Consider the following 16,697-nt stretch of genomic DNA (forward strand, 5'->3'; position numbering starts at 1 on the left):
GTTGCAAAGGGCCTCACTAAGTAGCTGAGGCTGGCCGCAAACTACAATCCTCCTGTTTTAGCCTCCCAAGTACTGGGATTACAAGCTTGTACCGCCATGCCCGGCCCCATTTTTAATTCTTTAAGTGAGACAAGTGGAACTTTTTTTGGTGTGTGCGTGGGTTTGGGGATGGAACCCAGGGGCATTTGACCTCCGAGCTACACCCCCTGCCCAATTTTTTAATCTTTATTTTGAAACAGGGTCTAAGTTTCAGAGGGCCTCACTAAGTAGCTGAGGCTGTCCGTGAACCACGATCCTCAGGTCTCAACCTCCCGAATGCTGGGATTACAAGCGTGCACCACCACACCCAGCTTAGGTCTGGAAATTTTTGACCTGGTCAGATCTTTCTACTTTTCCTTGAGAAAATGAGGTTCAGAGATTCCTTGAGCCAGACATCAACCCAATTAAAATCAGAACTCAGGGTGTCTGACCCACAGCTCATTCATTTCACACCAAGACCAGAAGCCTGCAGGATTCAAAGGAATTGTCCATTGGCTTAGTGGCAGAGTACTTGCCTAGCATGTGTGAGGCCCTGGGTTCAACCCCTAGAACTGCCAAAAACAAAAAAGAGAATGAATAGAAGAAATTTGCCTAACATTTATTTGTTTACATTTTTAAATCAAAGTTATTAATGCACACTGTTTAAACACTGAAGACAGGTAGTTTTACAAGGCTTGTATGAGAACCGCGGTCCCTCACTGGCACTCTCCTTTCCTCCAGCATTTCTTTCTTCCTTTTTGTATGCTTTCAGCTCTTCCAGCTGTCATTTTTTACTTACTCCCACCCTTGGCGTGGTCTGGTTTTCCATGGGCATGCATCGCTTGCCCGTTTTGTTTGGGTTAATAACGCAGCCAGGGAGGCCCACAGGGCGGGCTGGGCGGCGCTGTGACTGGCCGCGGTCACTGGGCGCAGGCCACGAGCTCCTCCAGGGCCTGCTCGCGGCGGTTGCCGTGGACAAGCAGCACCTCCTTGATGCGCTGCGGCTGGAAGCCCATGTCGCTGAACTGCTCCCAGAGGCGCAGGAACTCCCCGGCCTGCGGAGGGACAGGAGCAGTGGGAGGGTGCAGGGCTCGGCGGCACCCAGGCGAGAGCGCGTGGTCCTGGAAGCACCTGGTGTTCTTGTACCTCTGAGGCGATGCAGGCCGGCCTCTTCTGCTCAGGAAAGAAGGCTCACCTCCGCCCTCCCACTCACTCGCTGTGCTCAGGAGCGGGGTCAGGGGCAAGGTGCACAGCCCAAGCCCCAGCCCCTGGACGTGTCACCCCCCCTCCCCTGACCCCTCTCCTCAGACCCCTGGCCCTCCTGCAGCCTTTGCCAAGAGCTGCCAGGTGTGGAGCTGTGGGCAGGTGGTATTCACTGGGCACCTGGAAGTTTTTATAGGCCCACAGCTGCCCACATTCTGGGAGGCAGCAAATTCTTGCGTCCAAGCATCCTGGACTGCCCACGGCTCCCTCTGGTGTCTGGCAAAGAGTGGACATTCAAGAATATCCGTTGTGTCGATTCACCAAAATAGTACAAACTCCCGTCTCCACCTCCAGCTGCCCTCTAGCTGCCCCTCCTCCCGCTCTCCCTCCTCCCGCTCTCCCTCCTCCCGCTCTCCCTCCTCCCCCCTCCCCTGTCTCCCACCTTCAGCCTTGTTTCATCTCCCTGGTGGCTCCTTCCCCCAGGACTGATCAGGCAGCCAGCTCCTGCCCGGCCCACAGGCTGCTCTGGGGACCGGAGGCCCCTGCACACCAGGCTAGGGTGTGTGCCCCACCTTCCCATCCCCGGGGCCCAGGGAGGAGGCCCAGCTGACCTGTCTCTCAGAGTACTGGAACATCTCCATGGCCTCGTCTACCAGGGCCTCGCTGTAGCCCTGCCGCAGCAGCCTTTCTCGGGCACTGAGGTAGCTGAGAAACTGGGCGGGTGGGGGGTCGGAGGTGAGAGGAGCAGCAGGGAGTGGGCGGGGAGCAAGGACACCCCCCACCCCCCCCACCCCCGCCTCACTGAGGCCTGGCTGGGGCAGGCATGCTGGCAACCCACACCATGCAGTGGGGCCCCAGGGGTACTGGAAGCCCACAGAAGAGGAACAGAGCCTCTTCTGAGGACCCAGGCACAGGAATCTAGGGACGGTCCTCATCCAGTGCCCCCAGCTGGGGACTGGAATCCAGGAAAAGGGCTGTCAAAGTGGGCTGGGGTGCTCACAGGACCTAAGCCGGGGTCAGGACAGCCTTCAGGCAGGCATCTTGCCCACTGGGTGGCAATCCTACAAGCGTGCGGTGCCCTACCCACCCCAGCCTGCCCTTCCAGCCCTTGCCTCCGCGAGCACCCATGCGTGTGAAGGGGCTCCCGCCCATCCACGCCTGTGCGCCCCGCCCCACCCCCAACTCATCTCTGTCACCCAGGACCCTCTGGGAAAGCCTGCACCAGAACTAGGGGAGAGGTGGCGGACAGCGGAGGGGGCCGCAGGGCCGAGAACTTTCCAGGCACCCTGCATCAGCTGTCAGGGCTGCTTTACCTTCAGGAGAAAGTGCTGTCTCCTCACCAAGGCTCAAAGGCCTGCTCTGCCCTGTCTGCAGCCTCAGCTCCTTCCAAAATTGCCCAAGCCTCAGGCTGTCTGACTCCCCCCGCCCAATGCCAGCCTCGTCCCCCCAGCCAGGAGGCCTCTCTGCCACCTCGGTCTGTAGTGGGTGCCACGGCTGGTGCTCCCGGGCCACCCTGTGCTTCCCCGGGGCAACATACACATTGGGTAAGCGTTTCAGGTCATCCTCTATTCACTCACTTTGGGACACAGGGAGGGGCGGGGCAGTGCTGTTCACACCGCATCCCCACCACCAGCATGGCAGGCAGAAAGAACCCACTAAACACATGCCGTGTTTATAAAACAAATTAACAACTACCTTCAAGTAACTTGCAGCTTAGTGGGGGAGATAAACCAGACGTGGGGCAACATCAGTGCCAGGCAGCTCACAGCAGGATTTGTAGGGGGTAGCTGCCAAATGAAGGCTATGGGTTATGGTTATGGGTATGGTACGGAGAAGGAGCAGGTTGGGTTTCTGCAGACCTTTAGAGAGAGGCAGAGAGCACAGATCATCCTGCCTAGTGGGTTTTGAACTGCTGTAGCTCCTGAGCTGTTTGTCCCAACACAGAAGACTTTAGCAATATCAGGCTACGATCAGAGGTGCCTGGGAGAACAGAAGCTGGGGCCACAGGAGCCCAGAGTGCGGTTCTCCTGCTGGCGCTACTGCCTGGGATGCCTAGACATTGCTCCGAACACATTTTGAAAACTACACATCCACACCCTTCTTGCACTTGTGGAAGCAAGTGGGATGACTCACTGGATATTTGTGGCCCAGTTGACAATTATCGCCAAAGACTAGACTGGGAGGAATGCTATCTTAGGGTATTCGGTTCTAATTAAGTCTCCAAACTCTAATTAAGAGACCCAGGTGAGAGCAGCTGAAGAACCACCCAAGTCCAATCCCAAATCGACAACCCAGAGAATCATGAGCAAATAAATGCTTGTATTATAGTACTACGTTTCAGGGTGTTTTGTTACACGGCAATAGCTGACAGAAGCATCCCTATGGCATCCATATGCCTTAGGTTCCAGGCATCTTGTACCTAGCAGCTCTTTTTAGGTACTTGGGGGTCCTCACCCCTCTGTGCTGCAGAAGCACATTCTTGGCTTCTACTGGGAGTCAAGACCCCCTTCCAAATACTGGAGCAGCTTGGAGTGCTACCCTGTAAATGTCACCATGAATATCTACTATCCTTTCAATAAGAGTGAACCTTCCAAGAATGGAATCTCCCAGATGCCCCTTCGCTGTAGGACCTGTTGCCCGGATGCTGGAAGGGCTTAGAGATGCCTTTCGGGGCCTGCCTAAACTGCAGGATCCATGCCTCTCAAGTCTCGCCCTTCCCACATGCAGCGAGTGACTAAGGCAGGGTCCAAAGGCCTGACCACTCCAGCCCCACTCAGGACAACCGAGGGGCCGGAGCTGCTCCAGGGCTCAGAGGCGTCGTGTTGGGCACATTACGGCTCAGCCTCTGCCTCTGCCCCCCCTTCCGTAGGAGTGGGTCCCCAGGGCCCCCTTAGGAAGCCCCCATAGACGATTCCATTCGAGTTGGCTCCCTGCGGAACCCAGCCTCCAGCACTGGTCTTCACGTGTCTTGGTTTTCTCTATAGCTCGCAGTCCCATCTAAACACCTAAGCGGTGCTCAGGACACGCCTTTGGCTAGAGAGATGGATGGGTGGATGGCTGTGGACTGGATGAACTATTCACTGAGGGAAGTGGTTAGAGTGCGCCCTCCAATGGTAACCACTGGCCATATGGAGCCATTTGGATTCAAATCTAAATTAATAAAATTCAAAATACTGAATAAAATTCAAAATACTGAATTAATAAAATTCAGTATTTCAATGACATTAGACACTGTTTTTTCTTTTTTCTTTCCTTTTCCTTTTGTGTGTGTGGTACTGGGGATTGAACTCATGACTGCAGGACAGACCCTCTGGCTAGAAGCCCATGTTTTCAGGTTTAGGGGTTGAGTTAGGTTAGCTATCTCTGAGCTACACGCCCAGCCCTTTTTAAATTCTTTTTTGTTTTGAAACAGGCTCTCACTCGTATGCTTAAAGTCTCGCTATGTTGCTGGAACTGTCCCTAAGCCTGTGGTCCTCTGTCTCAGCCTCCCAGGTCCTGGGATTACATGCATGCGCCACCGTGCCCGGTTTACCTAATCCACATTTCAAGTAACCGCATAGACTAGTGGCTGCACTGGACAACACAAATAAAAGAAAACATCTCTTTAATTAGAGAGCGTTCTATTGAACAGTTCTGGATTCTTGACTGCCCAAAGCTCCAGCCCCTGTATCTGGGGCCGGGGCCGGGGCCGGGGCCGAAGTAGAATACTGAGGTTTCTCAAGTAGACGTGGGGATTTCTGATAAATTCCTAAGGAGGAAGTAGGAGTGAGGTCTAAAAATTTGCTCACAAACCCCAATAATGAATGCTAGGCTGAGGTTCTGCCTCTAAAGAGAAGGAAACAAAATTTCTTCAAGTTCAAGATAAGATGCCACGTGGCCACTCACGGGCTCTGGCTTCATACCCCCAACCTGGCCCCCACTCACCTGGCCCAGGCTCTGCCTCCCCGTCTTCTGCAGAGCAGTGATGGCCCTTCCCAGGGGATATCCCAGGGCGACCACAGGCCCTAGGAGGTCTTGCTCCTCCTGGCTCAGGGCGGACAGCAGGTCAGCCGCAGAATCAGGGTGTGGTCTGTGGGGCTCCAGAGGCTGAGGTGCCCCCTGTAGAGGTGGCAGGCAGGTGTACGGGCTGAGGGACTGAAATAGAGAAGCTGGCATTCACTTACCATAGAAGGGGATGCCTAGCAGGTTGGGGGTGTGTGTGTGTGTGCGTGTGTTTACTGGAATTGAATCCAGGGTGCTCTACAACTGAACCACACCTCAGGCCCCCCTTTTTTATTATCTTTTAATTATCTTTTGATTCTCTTAATATGTTTTTTTTCTTCTTTTGTGATACTGGGGATTAAACCCAGGCAGAGGTACTCTGCCACTGAGATACACTCCGATCCTTCTTATTTTTTATTTTGAGACAGGGTCTTGCTAAGTTGCTGAGGCTGGCCTTGTGCTTGTGATCCTCCTGTCTCAGCCTTCCAGGTACTGGGATTACAAATGTGCACCATGGTGCCGGCTGGGCCGAACCTTCTAACAGATGCCTTTGGATATCACCTGCTACGTGGGGTGCAGGGGCCAGCACTGTGAAGCACCGAGAGGTGGGTCGACCCTCGCTCCCCAGTGCCTGCTCGCTCTAGGCATATGTAAAATGGAGGCAGGTTTGTTATAAGGCTTAAAAAAGACAGTGTGAGCAAAGAGATTAGCACAGGGCCTGGCATCCAGAAACTGTCTGCCAAGGCTAATATTTCACTTATTGTTTCAAATACCCCGCACAAGAAATATGACAGCCAGCCAGGTCCAATGGCACATGCTGGCGGTCCCAGCTACTCAGGAGGCAAGAGGATCACTTGAACCCAGGAGTTACAAAGAGGAAAAGAACTATGAAGCCAGGCTTGATGGCGCACACTTGTAATCCCAGTACTAGGGAGGCTGAGACAGGAGGATCATAGGTTCAAGGCCAGCCTCAGCTACTTAGTGAGGCCCTCTGCAACTTAGTGAGATCTTGTTTCAAAATAAGGAATAAAAAATAGGGCTGGGGGTGTAGCTCTGTGGTAGAATGACTCTGGGTTCCATCCCCAGACCCGTAAAATAAAATAAAATAAGGCTGGGATGGAGGGTGTAGCTTGGAAGAAGAATGCCCCTGGGTTTCATCCCCAGTACTACAAAAAACAAAAAACAAAAAGGGAAAAAAGAAAAAGGAATATGAAATATAAGTTAATATTATCATATTAAAGATACTGAAATCGGGGTTAAGAGATTAGTGGCTTGATACCTGACACCTACGCAGATGGCTCTCCACCCCACACCGTAGTGAGAGGAAGCAGGAGAGGGTCTTCCCAGGCAAGTGTATTTGTGGGGCGTCAAATTCCCCACCCACCATCTTCTCAGCTCTCACGCCCACCCCAGGGCCAGGGTTGTCTCAAGCTACTGTGTCTCTGTTTCCTCATCAGCTGAACATCATCCCACCCTCCCCACAGGGCTGTTAACAGAGCCAAGTTCATCCTGACCAGGGAGGAGCCAGCCCAGCATCCACCTCCAGTCCGAGGTGAGCGGGGCCTGTGAGCTACAGCCTGCGCCTCTCCTCTGCATTTGCCCTCAGCAACTGCAGGAAGGTCCGTGGCCCGCTTTGCAGGTACAGAAGGGTGGCTCAGAGTGGTCAATGACTTGCCGAGGGTCACAACAGCCTGTGGGGAAAGACAGACCTCAAGTCTCTGTCTTTGGGGGTTACATTCACCTTGGCTTTTATTCTGCAGCATCTCCTGGCTGGCCTGGGAGGAGAAAGCTGTGGCCAAGGGCTGGCACTGGGGACCCAGCTCAGTGGTCGAGTCTTTCCTAGCATGTGTGATCTCTGGGTTTGGTCCCTTAGCACACACACAAAAGAAGGAGAAAGACGAAGACGAAGAAGACGGTAAGTTACCCTCTGTTAACAATTTCTGACCTGTCTCATCTGCTTTGGATCAAGGATTTGTGGAGTCTGATACTTAAACAATTGAGAGAGAGAGAGAGAGAGAGAGAGAGAGAGAGAGAGAGAGAGAGAGAGAGAAGAGAAGTGCCTATATGCCTCTACCATCTTGTACCCCATTGTAATTCCAGCATTCAGAGGTTGAGAGGGGAAGACCATAGTTTGCAGCCAGCTTCAGCTACTTAGTGAGGCCCTTTGCAACTCAGTGAGACCCTGTTTCAAAACAAAGAATAAAAAATAGGGCTGGGGTATAGCTTGGAGGTAGAATGCCCCTGGGTTCCATCCCCAGTACAAAAAGAAAAAGAAAGAAAGAAAGAAAGAAAGAAAGAAGAAATAAAAAGAAAAGAAAAAAGAGAGATGTATGGGTACAATGCACTAATTAAAAATAAAAAGGAATAAAGAAAGATAAATGTCTAGTACAAGGCTTTGCAAGCACAAGTGCAGGGCGGGGGCCTTGGCTGGTTGGCCCCGCTGTCAGCTCGCTCCACTCTGCTTTTTCTCAGCTCTCCTCCTCCATCCTGAAGCCTTTCCACCCTACAGCAGCCCAGCCTGTCTCCATCCCACTGCAGGCTGGACCTCGTCCTGGACCCCGGGCCAGCTCTTGGCTGTCTGGTTTGCATCTTCTCTCAACCCAGTGTTTGATAGGAAGTAAGGGCGCAGTGAACATTCATTCCTTGACTGCGCGTCCAGCTTCCCCAGCCTACGGCCCAGACCTGAGTCTCCTTCATCCCCATCGGACACTCACGGAGGAGCCCTAAGGGTCAAGTCTGCTGCTAGGTTCCCTGGAAGCAAGAGCGATGCCAGGGATTGCTGCCCTAGAAGACTATGCCATTTTCAATATGTCCCACATAAAAATAAAATGAAAAAATAAAATAAAATGAAAAAGACTTTAGCTCAGATTCCGTTGAAGGGAACAGGCAGGTCCTGGGTAATCACAGTCCTTAGGGGGAGGGAGCGCAGGGGCCGGGAGCGGGCAGTGCTTACCGCGACCGTGGGCTTGTGGCTCCGCAGCGGGGGCATGGCGCCGGCCGTGGAGGGCCGCGGGGGCAGCGCGGGGGCGCCGGGGAGCTGGGGGGCGGGCCCGGGGGGCGGCGAGGGGCACAGGCTCAGCGCGCGGTGCCCGCGGAGGCGGTGCAGGAGGGCGCGCGGCCGGGCCGCCAGCCTGCTCTCCGACAGCCGGCGCCGCGCCCCGGCCAGCTCGCTCCTCACGCTGCGCAGCACGCCCAGCGAGCAGCGCCGGGGGCTCGCGGGGGAGCCGGGCTGCGGGCCGCGGGGCTCCGGCTCCTCCCCGCTGGCCGCAGAGGCGTCCTCGTCCTCGCCCGCGCCCCCCTCCTCCTCTTCCTCCTCCACCTCCTCCTTCCTGGGCGGCTCCAGGGGTCCAGCCTCCTGGCCGCTGACCGTGGCAGGTGCAGGGTTCGGTGCCAGCCCGCTTTCAGGGCGGACCAGTAGGAGCCAGGCCGGAGGGGCCGACGCTGTCCCCAGGTCATCGCCCTGGGAGGGGCAGGGTCCTTGGGTGACAGCCTCCACCCAGAAAAGAGCCTTCCTTTCCAGGCTGAAGTCGTGCTGTGGAGAGAAGGCCCAGCTGGGTAAACCAGCACCCTGGGGTGCTCCTCCATCTGCGGGCCTGGGGACCCTGCTCATCCAGACTCCCCAGGCCTCTAGGCTCATTTGGAGCCCAGCATCTACACAGACCACCCCCATCCTGGGTTTTAGCTAACACCAGGGCAGATGGATACATTGGCAACACTTTTTTTTTTTTTTTTTTTTTTTGGTACTGGGGATTGAACCCAAGAGCATTCTGCCTCAGAGATACACCACCCCCCAGCCCTTTTTTATTCTTTTTTTTTTTTTTAATATGGTACTGGGGATGGAACCCAGGGTCATTCTCTCTCAGAACTACACCCCCAGCCCTATTTTTTATTCTATATTTTGAAACCGAATCTCACTGAGTTGCAGAGGGCCTCACTAAGTAGCTGAGGCTGTCAGGGAACCGCGATCCTCCAGCCTCAGCCTCCCAAATGCTAAGATTACAAGCATGCACCACCACACCCTGCTTTTTTATTTAGTATTATTCTTTATTTTGAAACAGGGTCCAGGTTGCAGAGGGCCTTACTAAGTAGCTGAGCTGTCCACGAAACTGCGATCCTCCTGTCTCAGCTTCCCTGGTTCTGGGATTACAGGCAGCGTCCAGCACCATTTGCCACTGAGAAGGCAGCCCGAGGGGTGGTGCAGCAGGCACACCTCCCCAGGGAGTGATAACACCTGCCCCAAACCCCTTTGCTGCCATCCAAGGTTACTCTGGGGCCCAGGGAAAGAAATGATCTAATCTTCCATGAACTCTACTTAGTAAATCAAGTGTTGTTCCTACTTCCAGATTATGAAAATGAGGCTCAGAGAATTTTACCTGCTGAAGATGGATTGCTGACCAGTGGCTGAGCCTGTATTTGTCTACCTGACTATAGTACCTTCCCCAGTACCTATCAGGACCCTAAGGAGGCAGTCTGGAGCTCACATAAGTAATTCAACTTGAGAGTTTATAAATGAGCCCAGGGTAAAGAATTCATTTTTCTTATCTTTAAAGTTAAGGACATAAAAATCCATTAACAGCCAGGTGTGGTGGTGCACGCTTATAATCCCTGACCTTGGGAGGCTGAGACAGGAGGATCGCACAGGTTCGAAGCCAGCCTCAGCAACTTAGTGAGACCCTGTCTTAAAATAAAGTATAAAATAAGTCTGGGAGTATAGCCCAGAGGTAGAAAGCCCCTGGGTTCCACCCCCAGTACCACACACACACACACACACACACACAGTCCAGAAATAGACCTTAAAATATATGGGGCTTTAGTAAGTAATAAAGGTGGTATCTCAAGCAACAGAAAAAAAGAAAGGACTAGTCAATAAATCGTGTGAGCTAGCTGGGGATAAAGTTGGATCCATTCACACACTGCACATACACAAAGACAAATTCCAAAGGGATCAAAGATTCAAACATATTATATGACACCACGAAAGAACTAGGAAAAACAGGGGCGAGATCCTATGATCTCAGGTGGCCAACGCCTTCCTCATTTGTATCAAAATCCAGAAGCCACAAAAGGAAAGATAATTCTTCTACTACTACTAACACACACACACACACACACACACACACACACACACACGAGAGTGCACAGGCACAAAAAATATACAGCAGAACAACAGAAGCAAAGTCAAAAGACAAATGACAAACTGGAGGGAAACAGCCCAAGAGAAAGAAAAGGGAAAACAATATAACAGACCACAGAAAAAAAAAATACAAATGGCCCTTAATCATATGGAAAGCTGCCAAACCTCGTCATCATAAGAGATGGACAAATTAAAACCACCCTGAGAGAACATTCGCCTCTCCCTCTCCAGGTCTGGTCTGACGCCATTCTCTTGGCGATTCTAGGCGTAAAAGGCGCTCTTACGATGTGGAGGGGGACGTAGACCAGTATAACCCTAGGGAGGGCAATTTGACAATATACTCAGATCCCAAAGGACGTTTGCACACAGCTGGTGGTTCCCTGCAGTTTTATGTGTAATGGCAAAAGTCTAAGAACAACCTAACTGTCCAAGAAGAGGGGACTAGTTCAATAAAGTATGACATATCCACCTATCACAAACTATGCAGGGAAGAACAGAACTGAAGCCGAGCGGTGTATTGCGCAGTAGGGCATGCCTGTAATCTTAGTACTTGGGAGGCTGAAATAGGAGGATCACAGATTCAAGAACAGCCTCAGCAACTTATCAAAGCCCTCTGCAACTTAGTGAAACCCTATTTTTAAAAAATAGGGCTGGGAGTAAAGCTCAGAGGTAGAACATCCCTACGTTCAATCCTCAATATTCCCCCCCAAAAAAAGAGAAGAAAAAGAAATACATATAAAATGTTACATGTTTTGTGAAAAAAATAGAGAAAATGGCTGTATTTGCTTGTATATATACAAAAATAAAAATAGAGAAAATGGCTGTCTTTGCTTGTATATGTACAAAGATAAAAATGAGAAAATGACTGTCTTTGCTTGTCTATGTACATGTGTTATCTAGGGGAACAGACCCCTGTGGTCACTTGGGTGGATGCTTTGGCTTTGGGTGGACACTATGCCTTAATGTAGAAACATTTACCTGCTAAAAAGATCATCATAAAATAATGAAGAAGGCTGGGTATGGTGGCGCATGCTTGTAATCCCAGAATTTGGGAGGCTGAGACAGGAGGATCCAGGTTCACGGCCAGCCTCAGCTACTTAGTGAGGCCCTCTTAGTGAGACCCTGTTTCAAAATAAAGACTAAAAAAATAGGGCTGGGATGTAGCTTGGAGGTACCATCCCCAGTACTGGAAAAAAAAAAAAAAAAAAAGATAAGAAAGAAGTGTAGGACCAAAGCGGGGCCATGACAGGCTTCATCCATACAGCAAACACGCTAGGCCTAAGGTTCAGTTTCCCAGGAATACAACTAACAGTTAAGTACCAGTTTTGGCACCTGTGTCAGGATGAAAAACTCCCAACCAACCCCAGGAGGCACGAACCAAATGGGAGGCACCAAGTATCCTGCCCATTGCTTGTGATAACAGCAGCAAAAATTCCTTTTGGTTTAAAGATAACTCCTTTGTAAATCACAGCCCGAGTGACTGAAATGTATAAAACTGCCTTGGAACAAAGACTCGGGGCCCTTGTCAAGACTCCAATGCGTTGGATGAGACTTGGACCCTAGCTTGAGCTAGTTCCCCAATAAACCCCTTCCTGTTGTTTGCATTACTGTGTGTAGTGGTGGTCTCTGTCACCCTGGGGTCCCAGATTTTGAGTATAACAAAAGAAAAAAGAAAGAAGCCTCAGGAAGGGTACCAGGCTCTCAGGAGTCAGTCACTGCCCCAAGAGCAGGGGCAGAGCCAGGGCCCACATGTGGGCATGGCCTTTCAGAGGGGGCCTATTTTTGCTCCTGGGAGAGGGAACCTTCAGGATAACACCTTCTCAATGGGGCCCGAGCCGAGCAGGGAGGGAAAAGCTGTGATAATCCATCTCCATTGAAGGATTGGTAAACTAAGCTCCTTAACCACACTGGCCTACGTCAAAGAGACAGCGTGCAGCACAGGCTGGGGCGGGGGAGAGCTCCTGGCTCCCAGAGCCTGGCCCGGGACGTTGCGCCCTGGGCCTCACGCAGTTGGACACCTTGGTTGGTGAGCCTCCGGGGGCTGCCAGGTCTGCAGATGAGGCAGGTGTGCACTGGGTCTTCCCCCGCCCCTCCCCAGCTCCTTCCTTCCTGGACTCTGCTCTCTGCTCCCAAATTCCCTGCAACAACCCGTGGCCCCCTTTCTAGCCTTCCAACCTTACCCACCTCGTATCTTGTCTCTCTTGTTCTGAGACCTCTTGGCCAATTAGAAATGACCCAGAGTTAGGATCTGGGTGTTAGTGTTATCTCTGCCAAGAGCTGTGAATCAATCATCTCCCTTCTCGGAGACTCGGGTTCCTTGTGTGCAAAATGAGTGAGAGCCACGCGGGGGCCTCACCCTTTCCATGAAGCACCCTGCAGAGAGTGGAGAGTGAGCACCCCAGCATCCAGGGCTCCAGCCCCAGGGCCTCAGACCAGCTCCACAGTCCTTGCAATCTTCATTTATTTGTTTATTTTGGTATTGAGGACTGAATCCAGGAGCTTTCTACCTCCAAGTTACACCCTTGCCCTTTTTACTTTTATTTACTTATTATTTATTTATTTATTTATTTATTTATTTTTGTGGTACTGCGGATGGAACCCAGGGGCATTCTACCTCCGAGCTACACCCCCAGTCCTATTTTTTATTCTTTATTTTGAAACAGGGTCTAAGTTGCTGGGGCTGGCTTCGAACCTGTGACCCTCCTGTTTTAGCCTCCAAAGTACTGGGATTACAGGCATGAGCCACACACCTGGCTTTCTTTTATTTTTTAAGTTCATGTGAATTTCACATTCTACCTCATGACTTATCCCTGTTATAGTATAAGTTCAATAGGTTTCCCCCTGCATCTTCAAGTAAATTTGACTTTCTAGATGAGACACTTATAGCTTGAGGTCACATGTGATATCACATATATCCTGGGAGCGTGTGCATCCAACAGGACGTGAGTTGGGGCACGAGGGCCGGCTGCCTCGAGCGTAGATGTGCTGTGGAATCGCATCCCTTCTTACCCATCACATGTAACTGCATTTATTTGTGTGTGTATGTGTGGTACAGGGGATCGAATCCTGGGGCATTGAACCTCCGAGCTACACCCCCAGCCCTAACTTTCTTTTTATTTGAAATAGGGTCTCACTAGGTTGCTGAGAACCTCACTATGGCTGAGGCTGTCCTCTAACCTGTGATTCTCTCGTCTCAGCCTCCCAAGTACGGAGATTACAGATGTGTACCACTATGCCCAGCTATTTTTGTTTTTTTGGAACAGGGTCTCACTAGGTTGCTGAACTGGTGATCCTCCTAGCTCAGCTTCTCAAGTACTGGGATTATAGGCGTGTGCCACCATGCTTGGCCAATAATTGCATTTTAACAGAGAATAATGGAGATAGTATCAACCCAAAAGAGTGATTCTAGTAATGATGTTTTATTTACTTCTTTATTTATTTTGGTAGTACTGGGGATTGAACCCAGGAGCTACCTCTGAGCTACAGCCCCAGCCCTATTTTATTTTATTTTTAAATTTTGAAAAAGTGTCTCATTAAGTTGCTGAAGGCTTCACTAAATTACTGAGGCTGGTCTCAAACCTATGATCCTCCTGCCTTAGTCTCCCAAGTACTAGGATTACAGGCATATTATTATTTTTATTTTAAAATTATTATTATTGTTGTTGTTATTGTTGTTGTGTGTGTGTTTCCGGGAATTCAACCCAGAGGCATTCTACCAGTAAGCTACACATCCCCAGCCCTTTTTATTTTTTACTTTGAGAAGGGTTTTGCTAAGTTACGCGTGCTGGCATTGAACCTGAAATCTTCCTGTCGTAGTTGCCCAAGCACTGCGATTACAGCTGTGTGCACCATGGCTGGATAATGGGGCATTCGAGCCACCATACGGCACAGGCTAGTGGGGAAGAGAAGGACCAGGGTCCCTGGCACTGACTGCTGTCACTTCAGGTGAGCACCTCCCAGAAGCCTTAGCTTACGAGAGATCCGCTAAGCAAGCCCGTCACCCAGTCACCGGCCTTCATCATGAAAGACCTTTTCTTTCCTCTGTGCAATTATTTCCAAACTCTACGCTACTCACGAGCAGGCCAAGCTGCCCTTTACAATCAGGGAACAGGCCCATGGGCTCAGCCTCAGACCCACCCAGGCATAAGAGCTAGAGACAGACAGACACACTCACCACAGAACCCAGCAGAAGCTCCCTGCAGGCGGGGACACTGAGCTCTGGCGCAGGGAGAGGCTCTGTGTCCATCACAAAACCCTTGGGCACCTTGAAGGGGACGCCATCGAGGGTATTCATTCTGTCCGGAGTGTGGAGCCGGCTGGGCGGGCTGGGCAGGCCCCCGGGGCAGGGAGCTGGAGTCCTGCGGGCCTGGGGCTGCAAATGAGCCCACCGCTGTCCTGTGGGTGGCTTCGTCAGGCCCCACACACACAGCTGGAAGGGAAGAGGTGAAGCGGCCAAGGCTGCAGGAGGGAGGACGTGAATGAAGACAAGGACATCACACCAACAGGAACGGCCCACTTCCCGTCTACGTCACATTGTAAACCATCGTTTTCTAAGGCTTGGTCCAAAAATGCCAGTTCTGAAGCATTTCATCAAAAGAGTTGCCACCTCAATGTTTAAAGAATTATACAATTACAAAATTACATAAGCGCTTGCAGAAAGAAAATAACATACTTCCTAGTTCATTTTGATTTCAGTATAACCTTGATACCAAACTTGACAAGAAAATTGGGAGCCACTCTATCATGACCCTACATGCAAAAATCTTTAAAAAAAATTTTTTTTTTTTTGGTGGTACTGGGGTTCCTGGAAGCCCTTCTACCTCTGGGCTACACTCCCAGACCTATTTTATATTTTTTTATTTGAAAACAGGGTCTCTTAAACCAGCAAGGCTGGCTCTGAACCAGCGCGATCCTCCTGTCTCCGCCTCCCAAGCGCGGGGATTACAAGTGTGCGCCACCACGCCCGGCCATGCAAAAATTTTAACAAAAATAATTGTGGAAAGAATAATACACTACTACCAAGCTGAATTTATTCCTGAAATGACAGACTGGGTTGACATTCCAAAATTAATCAATAGGAATAACAATAAATAGCAAAAAAAACCCCAAAATTATATATGTCCTTGTAAAGACAGAAAAATTACTTAATAAAATTAATATCTATTCATTATTTTATTGTTGTTGTTACTTGGAACCCAGGGACATTTTTTTTTAATCAAATAGGGTCTCGCTAAGGTGCTGAGGGACCTTGCTAATAGCAATTACTGAGAATGGTCTTGAACCCGCAATCCTCTGGTTTCAGCCTCCCTAGTACTGGGATTACAAACATGTGCCACCACACCCGGCTCCTATTCATTATTTTAAGAAACAACCAACCCAACATTTAGCAAGATGGGAACAGAAGTTAATTTCCTTAACCTAATAAAGCATATTTCTAAAACATCTCTAGCAAACATCCCACTTGATGGTGAAATTCTGAAAGACATCCCTAAGACTGGAATGAGACAACGGTATCCCCCTCATTTCTTCCACTCAGTATTGCACTAAAGGTACTATCTTGTGCAAAAAGGCAAGAAAAATAATGAAAGAATAAAGATTGGAAAGAAGTAAAACAATCCTTATTCATAGATGACATAGTTATATGAGAAAAATCCCAAAGAATATATGAATAAAGCTCTTAGCCAGGCATGGGTTACAGGGAGGATGTAATCGCCTGGGAGGCTGAGACAGAAGGCTCACAGGCTCAAAGACAGCCTCAGGAACAGACTCTCAGCAACCTAGAGGTACCCTGTTTTAAAACAAAAAATAAAGGGCTAGGGGTGTAGCTTGGAGGTAGAAAGGCCTGGGTTCAATCCCCAATACCAAAATAAGAAAAAAGAACAAAAATCCTCTTAGAATTAGTAACATAATTTAGCAAGGTCAATGGAAAATATATTTCTATTTTTTATTTATTGTGGTATTAGGGATGGAAGCCAGGGGCATTCTATCTTTGAACTATACCCCCGGCCCTATTTTTTGTTCTTTATTTTGAAACAGGGCCTCACTAAATTGTTGAGGATGTCCTCGAACCTATGGTCCTGTCTCAGACTTCCAAGTGCTGGGATTACAAGTGTGCGCCACCACGCCTGGCTTATATTTCTAGTTATAAAAAATAAACCATATAAATAGCATTTTGTGGGGGTACTGGAGATTGAACCCAGAGGTGTTCTACCTTCAAGCTATATCCCCAGCCCTTTTTGAATTTTTATTTTGAAACAGGGTCTCTCTAATTTGGTAAGGGTCTCATTAAATTGCTGAGACTGGCCTCGAACCTGCAATCCTACCATCTCAGCCTCCTTAGTACTGGACTAAAGGCATGTGC

At 50.2% G+C, this 16,697-nt stretch overlaps 1 protein-coding gene across 1 annotated transcript; it reads right to left on the reverse strand.

The window, feature by feature from the left end:
* Positions 1-938: 938 nt before the first annotated feature.
* UBAP1L (ubiquitin associated protein 1 like) lies at positions 939-14,630 on the reverse strand (the record flags this gene model as incomplete). The annotated part of the gene is made up of 5 exons (XM_080692989.1): positions 939-1,073; positions 1,833-1,934; positions 5,146-5,355; positions 8,156-8,734; positions 14,511-14,630. 5 exons carry the CDS (start codon positions 14,628-14,630, stop codon positions 939-941), a joined length of 1,146 nt encoding a protein of 381 aa, XP_080549115.1.
* Positions 14,631-16,697: the final 2,067 nt, after the last annotated feature.

Source organism: Muscardinus avellanarius, assembly GCF_963383645.1.
Source record: "Muscardinus avellanarius genome assembly, chromosome: 3".
NCBI classification, from domain to species: Eukaryota; Metazoa; Chordata; class Mammalia; order Rodentia; family Gliridae; genus Muscardinus; species Muscardinus avellanarius.